This window comes from Periplaneta americana, chromosome 6, assembly GCF_040183065.1.
Source record: "Periplaneta americana isolate PAMFEO1 chromosome 6, P.americana_PAMFEO1_priV1, whole genome shotgun sequence".
NCBI classification, from domain to species: domain Eukaryota; kingdom Metazoa; phylum Arthropoda; class Insecta; order Blattodea; family Blattidae; genus Periplaneta; species Periplaneta americana.
This window is the reverse complement of record NC_091122.1, coordinates 129,538,011-129,553,125: the sequence shown is the minus strand read 5'-3', so window position 1 is coordinate 129,553,125 and position 15,115 is coordinate 129,538,011. Positions and strand designations below refer to the sequence as shown.

The following is a 15,115-nucleotide window of genomic DNA, read 5'->3' as shown; positions in this document are numbered from 1 at the left end:
TGAGATGGAATGATAATCTTAAAGACCAAAATGTATCTGCTAATATTGTGTGTGTGCTGTAAAAATTGTTAATTGATAGATTCAAAATTTGAAGAGTAGTGAAATTTATTCACTTACACACAACAGCCATACACTCAGACTATCCAGTCCCCTTAATTCTGCAGAAGAATTTTCATATTAGAAACTCAAAATATTACTTATAAAAATATTACTGTTTTTTAGTCATTTTCTGAATGAAGCAGCATAGAAGAATAAATTTAACTTCGTATCAAATTATATTAAAATTCCTTTATTATAAATTGTAAGGCTGTTCCATTCTTGTAAACATTAAATAAATTATACTCTGTTTTTTCTTTTTACAGATTTCAGAAGGCCTCAAGCCAAAGCTGTCTCCGTCCCCACCACCTCTCTCACCCTCTCTTCCTCCTTGTCTGTCATCATCATCATCGACCTCATCCACATCATCGTCATCAAAGAAGAGGAAAGTGGGTCGTCCAAAGAAACACTTCTCTGTGGCAGGCCGAGAAATTGCAACAGAAACAATTGTTGCAAAGAAGCCCAAGTCAAAGAGCAGCCTCGTTGGACTCTTACTGTCAAAGTCTCGACATACCAAACCTGCCCACTCCTTGTCTCATAAACCCCTTACAAGCTCCCATTCCCACATCGATAGTTCCATTCCGTCTTATGGTAGTAGAGCTGTAGCTTCCCACAAATCAAACGGTCATCCATCAGATGGTGCGAGTCTATACAAGCCGCTCTCAAATTCCAACAGAAACAATGGCAGCACTTACTCAGACAGTGAGACCAGTTCTTTGAAGACTAATGGTGTGAATGGTTTTGCAAAGAGTAGTTTGGTTTCTGGGGGAGATGGGTATGAGAGTGGTGGGGCTGTGCCTAAGAGAAGTGGAGCGTGTATGCCATCTGAGAGGAAACCCAATAAGATTCGTCCAAAACTGAAGGCAGAGGCCAAAGTCAAGACGTGGTCTTGGTGTGAAGATGAGGATGCAGTGCCGATGGACTGGTCTGCCAGCAAGGTGAAGCCTGTGGACCCTGTGATCACCCCTCCAGCAGCTCTCAGCCAGACATGTTGGACAAAGAAGGCTGACGTGAAGGTAAGACATCGTCATTAGTTCATTCACAATGGTATTAATAGTTTTGTTGAACAAATATTCGTGCAGCAGATTTTCAGTCCCGACACAGTGACAAGAGGTTACGTCCTTGGCTTACGGAGGTAGCATAGCAATGAGTTTAATGACCTCCCTGCAACTGACTTTCAGCATTGGGACCTAAAACCCGCTGTCTACAGTAGAATCTCCATTATCCGTGTTAATGAAGAGGAGGGCTGAACGGTTAATTGAAAAAATCGGATAATCCATACCATAAAAGATTTTCGTAAATTTAGTGAATAATAGGCCTACTTACACTTCAATAATTTCCTCTATGGCTTTATTATTTAACATAATAAGTAGTGGATCACAAGTTGACTAATTTAAATCTTGTTGTCAACGATGAGTTTTTAAGGGGCAAGGAAACTCCTTGTATGGCTGCCTGTGAAAAGATATGAATAGTGGAGGTCTCGTGTTGTAGATTTACATTCTTCGTACACTGCAAACTCATATTTTGTTGCGAGATGAACCCACAGTTTCTCTTTGCACAAAGCATTGAATTATTTACACTTTTTTTCGATACTTAGCACAATAAGATTTCTTTTGACACCCATAGAAGACATTTGATATAGAAGTTATACAGTATGGCAACTCGAAAACAGTAGACCATACTGTCTACAGCTCATGCATTTTGTCAAGACACTCGCGATGCGCAGTAGGGGAACAACGTTTCTATGGATGGGGTAGGAGTAGAAGGGAAGGTCAGGTATGTGTCTACCGAGTTCAAGGCTAACCCATTCCCCTATAATTCGTAAGTAGACATCCTATCTCGTGCGCAGCTCTGTAGGAAGAGTGGGGGAGTGTCTGGACATAATGCATGAGCTGAAAGGGAAAAGGCTTGTAATAACACTCTCTAGAAAAAAAAGTAACGTGCTAATACAATGTGCAATACTGCATATATTTCTGCAGAAAAAAGAGCGAGAGAAAGACAGACGGATAATCCACCAATCGGTTAATAGGGTGACGGATAATTGGGGTTCTACTGTACTTGTAATAATAATTCCTAAACTTTTATGTAATTGGCTGTCACTGATACAAAGTTTTCAAGGAAACAGTTTTTTCAGTACATCATATTATTTAGAGCAGTTGCTTGCGTTTTGTACAGGTCAGCTGATTTATGTTGCGTCATGTATGCTGCCTAAAAGTGGTTCCAAAAATCTATCGAATTTTAAGAAAATGTATCTTGTTAGTTTATATATACATGATACTTGCATAAACTAAAGTTTAATAGAATAACTGTACGTACAAGGCGCGTCCATAAAGTAACTTTACCACTCGCCCCACAGCTAACAAACCGTATGTTGCACAAAGCGACCGCGTGTACATGATAATGTCCTGGCATGACGCATGCGCTAGCGGAACTTCCCGAGTGCTCTCAGTAGCTTCGTTGAATTGGTTAAAGATAGATATTCCTATTCCAGCTCCTGCCGCGTAAAGTGCGGTCAGTGATAAAGTTTTTGTTTGCACAGGGCATAGCGCCGATTGAAATTGATCGTCAGTATCAAAATATATTGTGAAATACAAGAATTTTACATATGCCAGTTATTAAATAATAATAAATTGAAAGTATATACAATTAATGTTAAAAATAATATTTTATATTACAACATGGTGCGTGATGCATTAAAACACGTATTGTATGTTGTAATCTTCATCATGAGATGATACAAGGCCTTACTTGAGTGGCATTTACTTGTTATGTGGTTCAGTTAAGATGCTTTGTGAACTGCAATTAAACGGAATATTAATAATATTAAGCAGGCTATAATTTTGTTTTTGAATCTTTTATGTAAAATGTTAAAGACTTACATGTAGCATTGAAGGCTTGGTATTGTTTTTGTGACGTAAGGCGATTAATGTTGATCGCATGGCAATAAACTTAACATATCAATTTCATTATTCAGCTTATCGGCTCCTAGAAACATGACTATTAAAATTGTTGATAAAATTGTGTTATTAGGAGGGAAAGGATTTTAAATACAGAAGAAAATTCCAAATTTAGGTTCAAAGCTAATCTATTATAATGCCCAAGGATCTTAAATGAAAAGGCATTGTTTCTATTATTATAAAAATTAAAAGAAAAAGAAAATACAGAAAGATGTCATATTTTTTAATACTTTAGGTGGAGAAGCCTGTGGCAAAAGTGACTTCATCAACAGCTGAAGTCTCTAGACCAAGGAAACGAAAATCAAACACTGACTCAAAACCTGCATCAACATCAGCAACATCGACGTCAACTACTACGACCACCACAACCACAGCCACCACGGCAACAACCACTACTTCGAGTAGTACACCTGCTTCTTCCAGCAAGCCTTTAAAAAAGTCCAAGCCTGTTCGAGAGAAGCGTGAAAAACAAGTGGTTGAAGGTCCGCCTCCTGCCAAGAAGAAGAGAAGCAGCTCCAGTTCCGGACAAGGGACAGTTAGCAGCGAGAGTGAAGACATCCCTCTTAGCATTCTCAGCAAACAGACAGCTGCGACAGCATCTTCACCGTCCACAGGTATGAGATTGACAGACATGTCAAATTAGGAAGATTTGATTCATTCTATTGGTATTATCACTGTCACACATCATTACCATTGTCATTAATTGGTAGAAAGACAAAATATGGCCAATAGTATGTGGGCCATAATGTACTTTATCAATTTCCATTTGCAATAAAGTTTTAAGTACCGGTACATTTGTTGTTATTGTCATTATTACACTAGGTCATGAAATAAATAAAGAGACAAATTATAATTACTCAATATGTATTTATTTTATAAACTTGTAACTTTTGTCACTTTTGCAATATACTACCGCACCCTCCTGTTACAAGTATACACTTGTGCCATTACTCTACAAGTTTCTAAATCCTGCAGATATATGTATTTATTTTATAAACTTGTAACTTTTGTCACTTTTCAATATACTACCGCACCTTCCTGTTACAAGTATATGCCATTACTCTACAAGTTTCTAATTCCTGCAGATTTATGTATTTATTTTATAAACTTGTAACTTTTGTCACTTTTCAATATACTACCGCACCCTCCTGTTACAAGTATACACTTGTTCAATTACTCTACAAGTTTCTAAATCATGCAGATTTATATATATATATATATATATATATATATATATATATATATTTATTTTATAAACTTGTAACTTTTATCACTTTTCAATATACTACCGCACCTTCCTATTACAAGTAGCCTATACACTTGTGACATTACTCTACAAGTTTCTAATTCCTGCAGATAGAAAATTTGTATCATGATGTACCGGTAATAGTGCAATTTTGGTTTCACCTAGTCGTTATCATATTTGATTCCCCTATGGCATCTTTTATCAGATGGAACATTTGTGATAGTCTGATGTTGTGAGATCTGGGCTGTAAGAGGAATGTAGTAGAATTCCCCACTTCAAAGGTCTGCTCACTCCAACGCAAAATGCGAGACAGTGAGTGAAAGCGAAACCAACGCGAATTATTGTGAGTACAGTGGGATATGAATCCACTCACACCACAGTGACACAATCCCTCTTGGGTGGTGAGACTGCAGCATTACTACTCTCAGTTTGCTGCAAGCAGCTTTTTCCTGCGTCCTGCTTTCATTTTGCCAGTGATGACTGAACAGGTAATAGAACGTGTTAGGAGACATTCCATGCTATACGAAATGAGCTATGAAGATTACAGGAATGGAAGGAAGAAAGATTAGTTGTGGGATGAATTAGGGAGCGTATCACTGCTTTATAACTCTTTAGTTTTTGACGTGGTGAATTAAAAAACTGTGTTTGTATTTTGGCGATTTCAACAGTATGTAACATAGCTACTGAATACTTGTAACATTGTGTATTTTAACGTTATATAATTTTACTAGATTAGGACCTAACTATATATTTAAAAGTTTTTATAGAATTACAGTAGCTTATATATTTACTTAGAAATTTAAATAAATAAGTACCAAAAATTACGTTAAAACAGCATATTATGCTCACTTTTAGAGTGCTATAAAGCACGACTAATTAATTTGCTGCACTAGTGTTTGCACGAAGTAAATAATGAGAACATTTTGTATGGGGAAAAAAAAAAAATTCTGTTCTCTTAACTGGGGTTTCGGTTAACCAAGATTCTACTGTGACAGCAGGAGTGATGTAGTAGTAGTATAGTATGAACGAACCTGTGGTCATCTTCAGCAACTGCAAGAAGAAGAAGAAGAAGTACTGTTTCATCAGAAGAATTCATATTCGCGACTGCGTCCTGCTCTGGTGTGAAGACAGGGACGAATTTCACAATGATTGTGGGATTACAATTTTCGCTGTCGCTCCCGCATCCCGTGTTGGTGTGAGCAGACCTTAATTGTCCAGTGCATTCAGTGGTGGTGTGTGCAGTGGGGATGAGTTATCCTGAAGAAGAAAAACCTCTTCTTTCTTTGCATTACACGACATCTTTGTAGTAATGCTGTCTTTGCTTTGTTTTTCAGTGAGTTGTCGAAATACATGCTAGTCACAGTATGCCAGTTGTCCAAAATGTTACAATAAATTACCCTTCAGTATCTGAAAACAGAGTCATCATTACTTTGAATTCAGATAATTTAGATTTCAATTCAGATAATTTAGATTTGAATTCTTTATTAGTGTGAGGATGGATGCCTCCACTTGGATTCTGGCTCGAAGTTATTAATCATTATTTTGTTACACATTGCATTGCAGATTTATGTATTTATTTTATAAACTTGTAACTTTTGTCACTTTTAAATATACTACTGCACCCTCCTGTTACAAGTATACACTTGTTCCATTACTCTACAAGTTTCTAATTCCTGCAGATATATATATTTATTTTATAAACTTGTAACTTTTATCACTTTTCAATATACTACCGCATCCTATTACAAGTAGCCTATACACTTGTGCCATTACTCTACAAGTTTCTAATTCCTGCAGATAGAAAATTTGTATCATGATGTACCGGTAATAGTGCAACTTTCCAGATACTGTTATTCATTTCTTTTATCCAAATAACGACTCTTCAGATCTCTTACTTCTTCTTCTCTCCTGTAAACTCCTTTGGCATTTAGGGACCCCTCTGGAACAAATCTTATACTTATACAGATGATTATTGATAAATGAATGCACAGTTCCAACACTTACATAACATTTCAATGCCACATCATGATTATCTTCCCAAGTAATTTGATCAATATTATTTTCAAGCATTAGTGTTTAAATTTCTGTTGGTCTTTCTTAGTAGTCTTCATCTACAACAATTATTCATCACAAGGAAAGCTCACCAAGTGATAATGGATTTTCACAACGATTTTCCCCCCATACATTCCATTTGAAATAAGAAATCTCTTTATAAATTTCTACATCCGGAGGAGGCCTAACCTTTCGAAATAATTGCTTCATACTCATGTAAGTCTCATATCTCCATTGCCATCGTGAAGAAGAAAATGTTTAAGGTCCCAAATGTTCATGCATTGCCTTCAAAATCAGGGAAGCTTATTAAAACACGCCTTTTCAAATGGTTTCAAGAAGTATAGCTACTGAATTTAAATACTATTATAGTCACAATCATGCCGTGGTACGAAAGAAAAATTATTACATTCATTAATATGTCACATCAATGGACGTATATACGTCACCAAACATCGTAAAGATGATGATTACATTTGTAAAAAAGTATAGCTACTTTCCATATTTCAGTGATCATAACATTCTTTTGATAGACTCGTGGACCAGTTACCGAGGTAGACAGGCTATAGAAAGAATAACTCTAGAAGGTAAAACAGTGGAAGTGTTAACAATTCCGAAGCACACAGCTCCGATTGTTCAGCTCTTGAGGTTTATGGCTTTAGGCCTTGGGAAAATTTCATTTGGAAGTTCTCTGATAGTGTTTTGTTACTTGACACGAATATTATATTGCATCAGAGAGATAATGTGATAAAATTGCAGTCCTTAACAGTTTTCATCTCCTAGATATGTAAATATGTTTAAATATGGTTGGCATAAAGCTGGGTACCTTGACAACAAACCTTATAAATTCGCTACTCCTGTAGAATTTTGTTTTCACGTTGATGTGCAGAACTACTCTAAAGCTGAATGTGAGAAACTTATTTTTCTGAAATGTTCGTGGTGTAAAATTCCACTGTGTTTTGAGAATTTTTACAATGATTTCCACTACTGTGATCAGGACAGTGAGTAATTTCGGATATGTTTACATTTCCTTATCATTTCTTCATAGACTATTCTATAGTCAATTTCATGAATATTGTCTATCTGATGTAACATTTTCATAACATTTTAAGGAGATTTGGCAATATGATATGCAGGTGGATGAGATTTATTGTCTAGTATGTCTAGCACATAGCCAGGGCCAGTTATTTATGGAGATTGCGAAAATCACGACATAATAGATATACAATAGATTTTTATTAATCTTTACGAATTAAGTGATTCTGATTAATAATATGCGGATAAAACAATCACGACAAATCGCGAAATAGAGTTCTAATAGCGAAATATGAACACACTCGCAAATTATTACTATTGCGTCATTTTATAGCGAAATTCATATTCTGAGTTTTTTTTTTTCACTTGAATTTGTTATATATGCAAGTAAGTTACATTACTTGGTATTCCAGGTGTTCTTATTACATTAATGAACTCAAAAGACGGAGAATTCAACATTTCACTAATAATTTGAAAGTGTTAATTTGAGGACTGCAAGTTTTTTTTTTTTTTTTTTTTTTTTTTTTTTTTTTTTTTTTTTGAATGTATGTTAAATACAGTCTCAATCCAAGAAATATTGTCTATTGGCCATATCGGACCTTTACCAGAATCCATCGAACCTTTAATATTAATTATTTGGAAAGTAATATTTATACTAAGTTAATACTCCAATTCCAAAATAATTGTATTTTCCAAAATTTCCACTAATCTCCATCAAAAACACAAATGATAAAATTGATCTACATAAATACCTGCCCCTGCACATAGTACTGTTTGCATTAGCTGTTATAACTCTGGATTGAAAAATTGAAAAAATCATATCTGGAAAACTAGGCTCTCTCTGGATGTAGAAATTTATAGGGAGGTTTCTTATTTCAAATGGGGGAACAATCGTTATGAAAATCCATTATCATTTGGTATGCCTTCCTTGTTAGTTCATATCATATTGTTTGTACATACGTCAATCGATTTCTACAGGCTTCATAACTTCTACTACTAGAAACTGTATCAGTGATAATAATTCAGTCAATCAGTATGCTTACTTGAAGTGAACACACTATCTTTTACAGTTAATTTGGGATTTATTTTTAATAATGCAACATTGGCCGTTGTTGCCGAGGTATATCCATAAAATATAGTACTTAACCATCCATATTATTTTATGTTCTAGTATTTGTCTCTTTAGTTATTGAATGGCTCACATACATCATATTTCTCAGCAATATGCCCATATATTTGTAATTACTCTACCTCCTTAGAAAGGTATTCGTCCTTATGATGAACAAATCCTAAAAATGTTGCAGTTGTTATAAATAGGGTAATAATTGCTATCAAAGTAATTAGATGGTGACAGTAGACAAACCATAGCAATATAACACCTGTAATATTACTGATTCCTGTATTCCTGGTATGATACAGCCTTAATACAATATTTTTGGTGTTGGGAGTAGAGTAGAAGACGAGGAACTAACAAAGTACCGAGGTATGAAATGAAATTAAGAGAATTTGAAGTCTGTTGATATTTATATGCCACGGCAGTCTAGTGACTAGAGCACTGGACTCATAATCTTGTGGACCCAGGTTTGATTCCTAGTGTGCCCTCGATTTATGACTTGTGTTGGGCAAGCCCGTGGTTCAGGTAACACAGGAGTTTTCTCCAGGAGCTCCAGTTTCCCTGTGGCATCCCAACAACTCATCATCTCATTTGATTGTGGGTGTAGTATAGACCAGCCTCCTATGGCGCACCTTGGACAACGACTCTGTCGATAAATTGGTCTACATAGTGCTTTTCTTCTGGAGAAGAAGGTGGCGGAACTCTGTATAGAATATATTATAGCAGACTGGGAGAAGATTACTGTCCAGTGAATGGAAATTTTGTCGTTTTTAACTTCCTTTAGCTGTAAGGCTTTTATGGTCTAAGAGGAGTTCAAAGAAAAACTACAGTATGTTAAAACGTAATTATTAACATATTTCTCAGTTACATAATGAAAAATACAACAGAAAAGTTCAGTGTTCCTGCACATTCTGCAAGAAAAAAGCACTGGGTCTACACAGCTTTATTGGCTTCATATGAGTGAATGACGAACCTTCAAGTACCCGTCATTAGACAAAAAAATTATATACATACATAAACATATACATATATATGTGTGTGTGTGTGCGTGCGTGTGCGCGAGCGTTTGTGTGAGTGTGTGTTTATAAACACTGAAGTGCAAAAAAAGTGCGATGTTTTGGAAAGTAAGCAATTATTTGATTAAATGTGAAAATGTGAAGTCTGCTTTTACACTGACAGGCATTTTTACAGTTTTATGACGCTGTGACAGAGGCTCAAGTGCAAGATATCATTTGTCTTTCATCCAGGCAGCTCAGGTTCGATCCCTGGCCATGTCATGGAATTTGTGGTGTAAAAGACCAGATATTTGGAGGGTTTTTCTCTGGGTACTCCCATTTCCACCAACATACTCCATCTTACTCTCATTTCGTCTACGAGCTGCAGTGAAGTGTTTGAAATAGTACTGGTTTCCGATACTGATACAGGAAGGGGTTGGAACTCCTGGCCCTGGGGCTTATCAGACACCTGTCTGAGGATGGGAACTGGCTCTTTTCAGGCCTGAGACAGGATGGCTCACGTATCAGCATCGGATTCACGAATGTCACCCAGGCCAACTGTCGAACTTAGATAGTCATCGCATATTAGGGTGCAGAATGTGCCATTGTGAACCTAAATTCGAAGATCCATCCCAGGTCCGGCCCTTAAAAAGTAAAATCGAGCCATGGTTTTGTAAATTTGCTGAGAATTTTCTTAAAGAGAAAGTTAATTAGGAATTTGCCCTTAACAATAACTACTGGATCCTTGGAGGTGTCTTTGACCTGGGAGGATTATTGCCATTGGCGGTGGTACATCTGTGTAAACATTTTATAATTGATCCCAAACTCTTATGAGAGTACATTATGTTTACTGAAATAAAAATATATATAGTTCGTTCAATTGAGAGTAGGTTAGAGTGCAAATAGCTTGTCACTAAGTCCAGAAGATTATGCAGGAGCCATTGCACTGATGGAAGAAGGAAGAATTATCGCAGAAAGTCTTGGAGCGTCAATTGGAGCTATCCGTAAAGCTGTTACACGTTTCAGGATCTGGTCAGGGTAGGGTCACAACCCAGAGGAACTTCAAGTTCATCAGGTTGCAGGTGCTACGGAATTGACATGCAGCTGACACCCATCAACTTCGGCACATAGTCTACCAAGCAGAAGTGATAAGGAGATATCCCCAAGAATCAAACCTGCGCTCATGAAGACCTGTCGCAGCATCATCCAGCTGCACAGCTTGAATTTGCACACCAACTGGACAGCAGATCGGTGGGCTAACATTCTATTCACTAACGAGTACAGATTCACCCTAGAGTCTTCAGAAAGATGGGAAAGAGAATGGTCAGAAGAAAGCTATTCTCTTTGCACATTCTCTCTTCCAGATAGACCTTTCTAGGAGGATCTGTCATGGTCATCTGGTCCAGTTGGTGTGCTGCTCCTCTTCCTTCCTCTTTCTGTCCTCTTTCTCAGATGGACAGGACTCAGCATGCCCTCATATCATTGAGATTGTTTCGGGAATATATTATTTATGAGGGAAATGTTTCTAGTATTAGATATTAAATGTTTTAAATGCTGGTCATGCCATAAGATCCATTTTTAAATTAATATCTGTTTATGCACACCAGTAAAAAGTGACGTGAAATATTAGCAGAGGGACAGTTATTGTGAGCTAAATATAGCAGTGTTTAAAGTATGAAGATACCCTGTAGCAGTGCAGTGACTAGATTACTGGACTCATTATACTGTAGACCAGGATTTGATCTCTGGTGTAGCTCCAATTTATGGTATGTTGGGCAATCCTGTGGTCCAGGTAATACAGGTTTTCTCTGGGAGCTCTGTGTGGTATTCCAACAAATCTCCATCATTATCTCATCTCATTGCGGGTGTAGTGTAGACCAGCCTCCTGTGGTGCACCTTGGGCAACAGCTGTTGGTAAATTGGTCTGCACAACTGGCTTCATATCGATGAATGATGAACAATCAAGTACTCACCATTCGGGTGGAGGAGGGGGATACGAAGGTTAATATAGAAGTTCTGCATACGTAGGTTCTCTTTCAAAAAACCATTTTATTTTATAAAATATATTTACAGGTTTCAAAGTAGTCTCCATTTTTTTTTTATCACAGTGACCCAATGTTTGGGCAAGTCTTGTATATTCCCTTCAGGACATCTTCATTTCCCTTCAGGACATCTTCATTGTTGATGCAGCTGATTACCCAGATCACCTCAACAGAAACATTCTGAATAATATCGTGCTCTAAGGCATCATGCCTGGACTCATGTTATGGAATGAGTACTGGTTCGTATCCTCATGGGGGAAGAAATTTTCCTATGAAATTTCGGCCAGTGTAGGGGATGAAGTCTTGGGGATAGCACTGGTTTTCCGATGCTGACATAGGTAGGGCATAAGGCTTACCAAGATACTCGTCCAATGATGGGACCTTGCTGTGTTCGGGCTGGGGCAGAATTGCCCACCTATCAGCATTGGATTCACAAATGCCATCCATGTCACCTGTTGGGCTTGAACAATCACCGCACATCTAGGACTGAAATGGACCAAAACAAGCCTAAATGGAAAGGCTCATTCCTACAAAATCCAAGCCAAGAGGATAAAGTGAAAGTGAAACAGTTACCGTCTACATTTTTCTGGTTTCTATGTATGCTTTTTCATGGAGACTGTAGGTGGGCAAAGGATGGTCTTCCAGTTCTTGGACATCTTAGTGAAAAATATGAATAAGCACATGAATTACTACTACTATTATTATTATTATTATTATTATTATTATTATTATTATTATTATTATTATTATTATTATTATTATTATCATTATTATTATTATTATTGATGTTGTTATTATTGTTATTGTTACTATTGTTGCTGTTGTCATCGTCACTACCAAATTGTTACTGGCCACCACTGAAAAATCACAAGAATGAAAAAGATGATGCTACCAATATGTACTCTAGTTGTGCCAGTATATCCGAACACTTATTGCTACTTGATACACAACGATTTAAACCTGAATTTTTGTATTTAAAAAGTCGTTTTACGTCAATAAAATGAAGTTTCAACAAATAGAACCTGAAGTTTGTCTTTGAAAAAAGAATTTTTTTTTACCTTATTTCCCTACCGAGTTTCTTGACCCTTTAATCAACTAATACCATATCTGGTATATTGTATCCTGTAGTCTTATGATTAGGTCCCGGCTTTATATGCACTATAATAAGCTAAAAATGACATCAGCTGTATGTGGGTAGGCTTCGTTTTGTCTTTTTTAAAGGCTCCTCTGATTGAACATGCATTGCTTCTCACACCGTAGCTAAAGTATTCAGAAATATCTGATATCAGAGAAGTAGGAATACTACTTCACAGTGCATGTAAATCCAGGCCCTACTTATGAGTAATTTGTTGGTTCCAATTTAAAATTTTGAGTTAAAGTAAGAGGTGGATGAAATTTATAGCATGAAGGAAATGACTGATGAAGTTAATATTCTTTCAGAAGTTATCATCCATCTAAGACTTAAGTCTTGTAGTCTGTTATTGCCCCAGTCCATCCTTTCTTGAACTGTGTTACTTTACTTTCTTTTCTGATTGGTATTTATTTCAGAAGTTTGTTTTGTAATTCTTTCTTTCTCCTTCCTTCTCACATTATTTCCAGTTCAATTTGTAAATTTGAATTATTTTTAAAATTGGTTGCATTTTAATTATTCTAGAATATGTAGGTAACAGAGTGAACCCAGAGTTGCCAAATATTTCTGACAAGAATAATGGACACAAATATATAAAGACTGATCGACGTGTAATTTGTATCTGTTGTTAAATGTAAAATTGATATTAATGTTGTCCCAAGTTTATAACCGCGAATGTTTGCTTCTTCCATTAATTTTCAGAATTATATTTAATGTTTGTCACCATTACCAATAATTTGTTGTTTAAGATGACTTAAAAGATCTTTGCAAAACAAAGCAGATAAATTGATTGCAATCAACAACTCTCCTTCAGTTAAATGAAGTGAAAGCTTGTTTCTTATGTCTGTTAATTTGAAAGTACTGGTATTTACATAAAATTGAACCATGAGTTTCAAGATTCAGGACAACTAATATCCTGTAAATAAGTGAATTGCAATACTTGTATATGTAGGAGATTTCTTCTAAAATACATGACTTTTCTTTTCCTCCCATTTATACAAAGGAAGGGCCTGAAGTCTAGCACCACATCTTCGAATGGGCTTATTGTGCCATAAGTCCGAATGACTACTTTCTTTGTAGATATCATAACTCAGCTATGTAATGTCGATTCAGTCATGTAGGCTTAAGATTTGATAAAGTCCTTCCACCCCCCCACCTTCCCCGAAAGCATACTGTGCCTCCTCAGACTGATGGCATGTGTGTGTGTGTCAGTCACAATACCACTATTTTGGTTGAATCACGGAGGAAAACAGGAAAACTCAGAGAAAAATCTCAGGAACCTTGGCTTTGTCCATCACAAATACGACTTTGCCATTGCTGGGACTCGAACCCGAGTCTGCGGTTATCGTAAGGCATTGCTTTGCCAATTGAACTACCAAGGCGACTTAGCACTCTCCTTTGAAATCTGAGATGTCTGACAACTCTTAGAATAATGATGGTTTTTTCTCTACCATTGTCAATCTTCATTGAGCATATTTTGTAATGGTCCATGTCTTGCTTCCGTATACTGACAGTGACTCTGTAAACGTATTATTAACTTACAAAAGGCTTTTAAAGAACCTGGAGGTTCATTGCCACCCTCACATAAGCCCGCCATCGATCCCTATCCTGAGCAAGATTAATCTAGTCCCTAGCATCATATCCCAACTCTCTCAAATCCGTTTTAATATTATCCTCCCATTTACATCTCGCCCTCCTCAAAGGTCTTATTCCCTCCAACCTCCCAACTCTATATGCATTTCTGGATTCACCCATACGTACTACATGCCCTGCCCATCTCAAATGTCTGGATTTAATGTTCCTAATTATGTTAGGTGAAAAATACAATGCGTGCAGTTCTGTGTTGTGTAACTTTCTCCATTCTCCTGTAACTTCATCCCTCTTAGCCCCAAATATTTTCCTAAGCAACATATTTTCGAATACCCTTAACCTCTGTTCCTCTCTCAAAGTGAGAGTCCAAGTTTCACAACCATCAGAACCACTGGTAATATAGTAAAACCTGTTCAAGACGGAAGTGACATGGTTCTAATTTTCTTCCTGTTGTGGACAGGTTTCTGTATTATTCAGGTGTGAAGCTAAAATGAAATATTTTATCATTCCTATAAATGAAAAACAAAATGGCATCCTGCAAACTGCAAGAAGCATAAAATATTCCATTTAACACTATTCACATTAAATCAGATTTCTGTCACTTATTCCGTTGGTGGATTATCTTGTTGAACATCTCATTTTCTGTAAAAATGTTATCATAACTCACTCATTAAACACTATTCAAGTTTACTAATCACATTAAGTTTAATAACTAACACTATATTACAGTTCTGTACCGTATATCACTGCACATTATTTAATTGGACTAGGAGCCATCATTAGGAGTCTTGAATTCTGACTTACATAATTCCTTTGCCAGTCCAAGCGTATTATTTGGAGAATAGCCCCGGAAATTGACATG

The 15,115-nt window shown here is 36.5% G+C and overlaps 1 protein-coding gene across 1 annotated transcript in view; it reads left to right on the top strand.

Annotated features, from left to right (window-relative positions):
- Positions 1-15,115, top strand: part of wge (winged eye) — a 705,384-nt gene that overhangs the window by 655,991 nt on the left and 34,278 nt on the right. The window contains exons 18-19 of the mRNA XM_069828951.1: positions 363-1,112; positions 3,289-3,667. Of these exons, the coding sequence (XP_069685052.1) occupies positions 363-1,112; positions 3,289-3,667 (1,129 nt within the window). The remainder of the gene's footprint in view (positions 1-362; positions 1,113-3,288; positions 3,668-15,115) is intronic.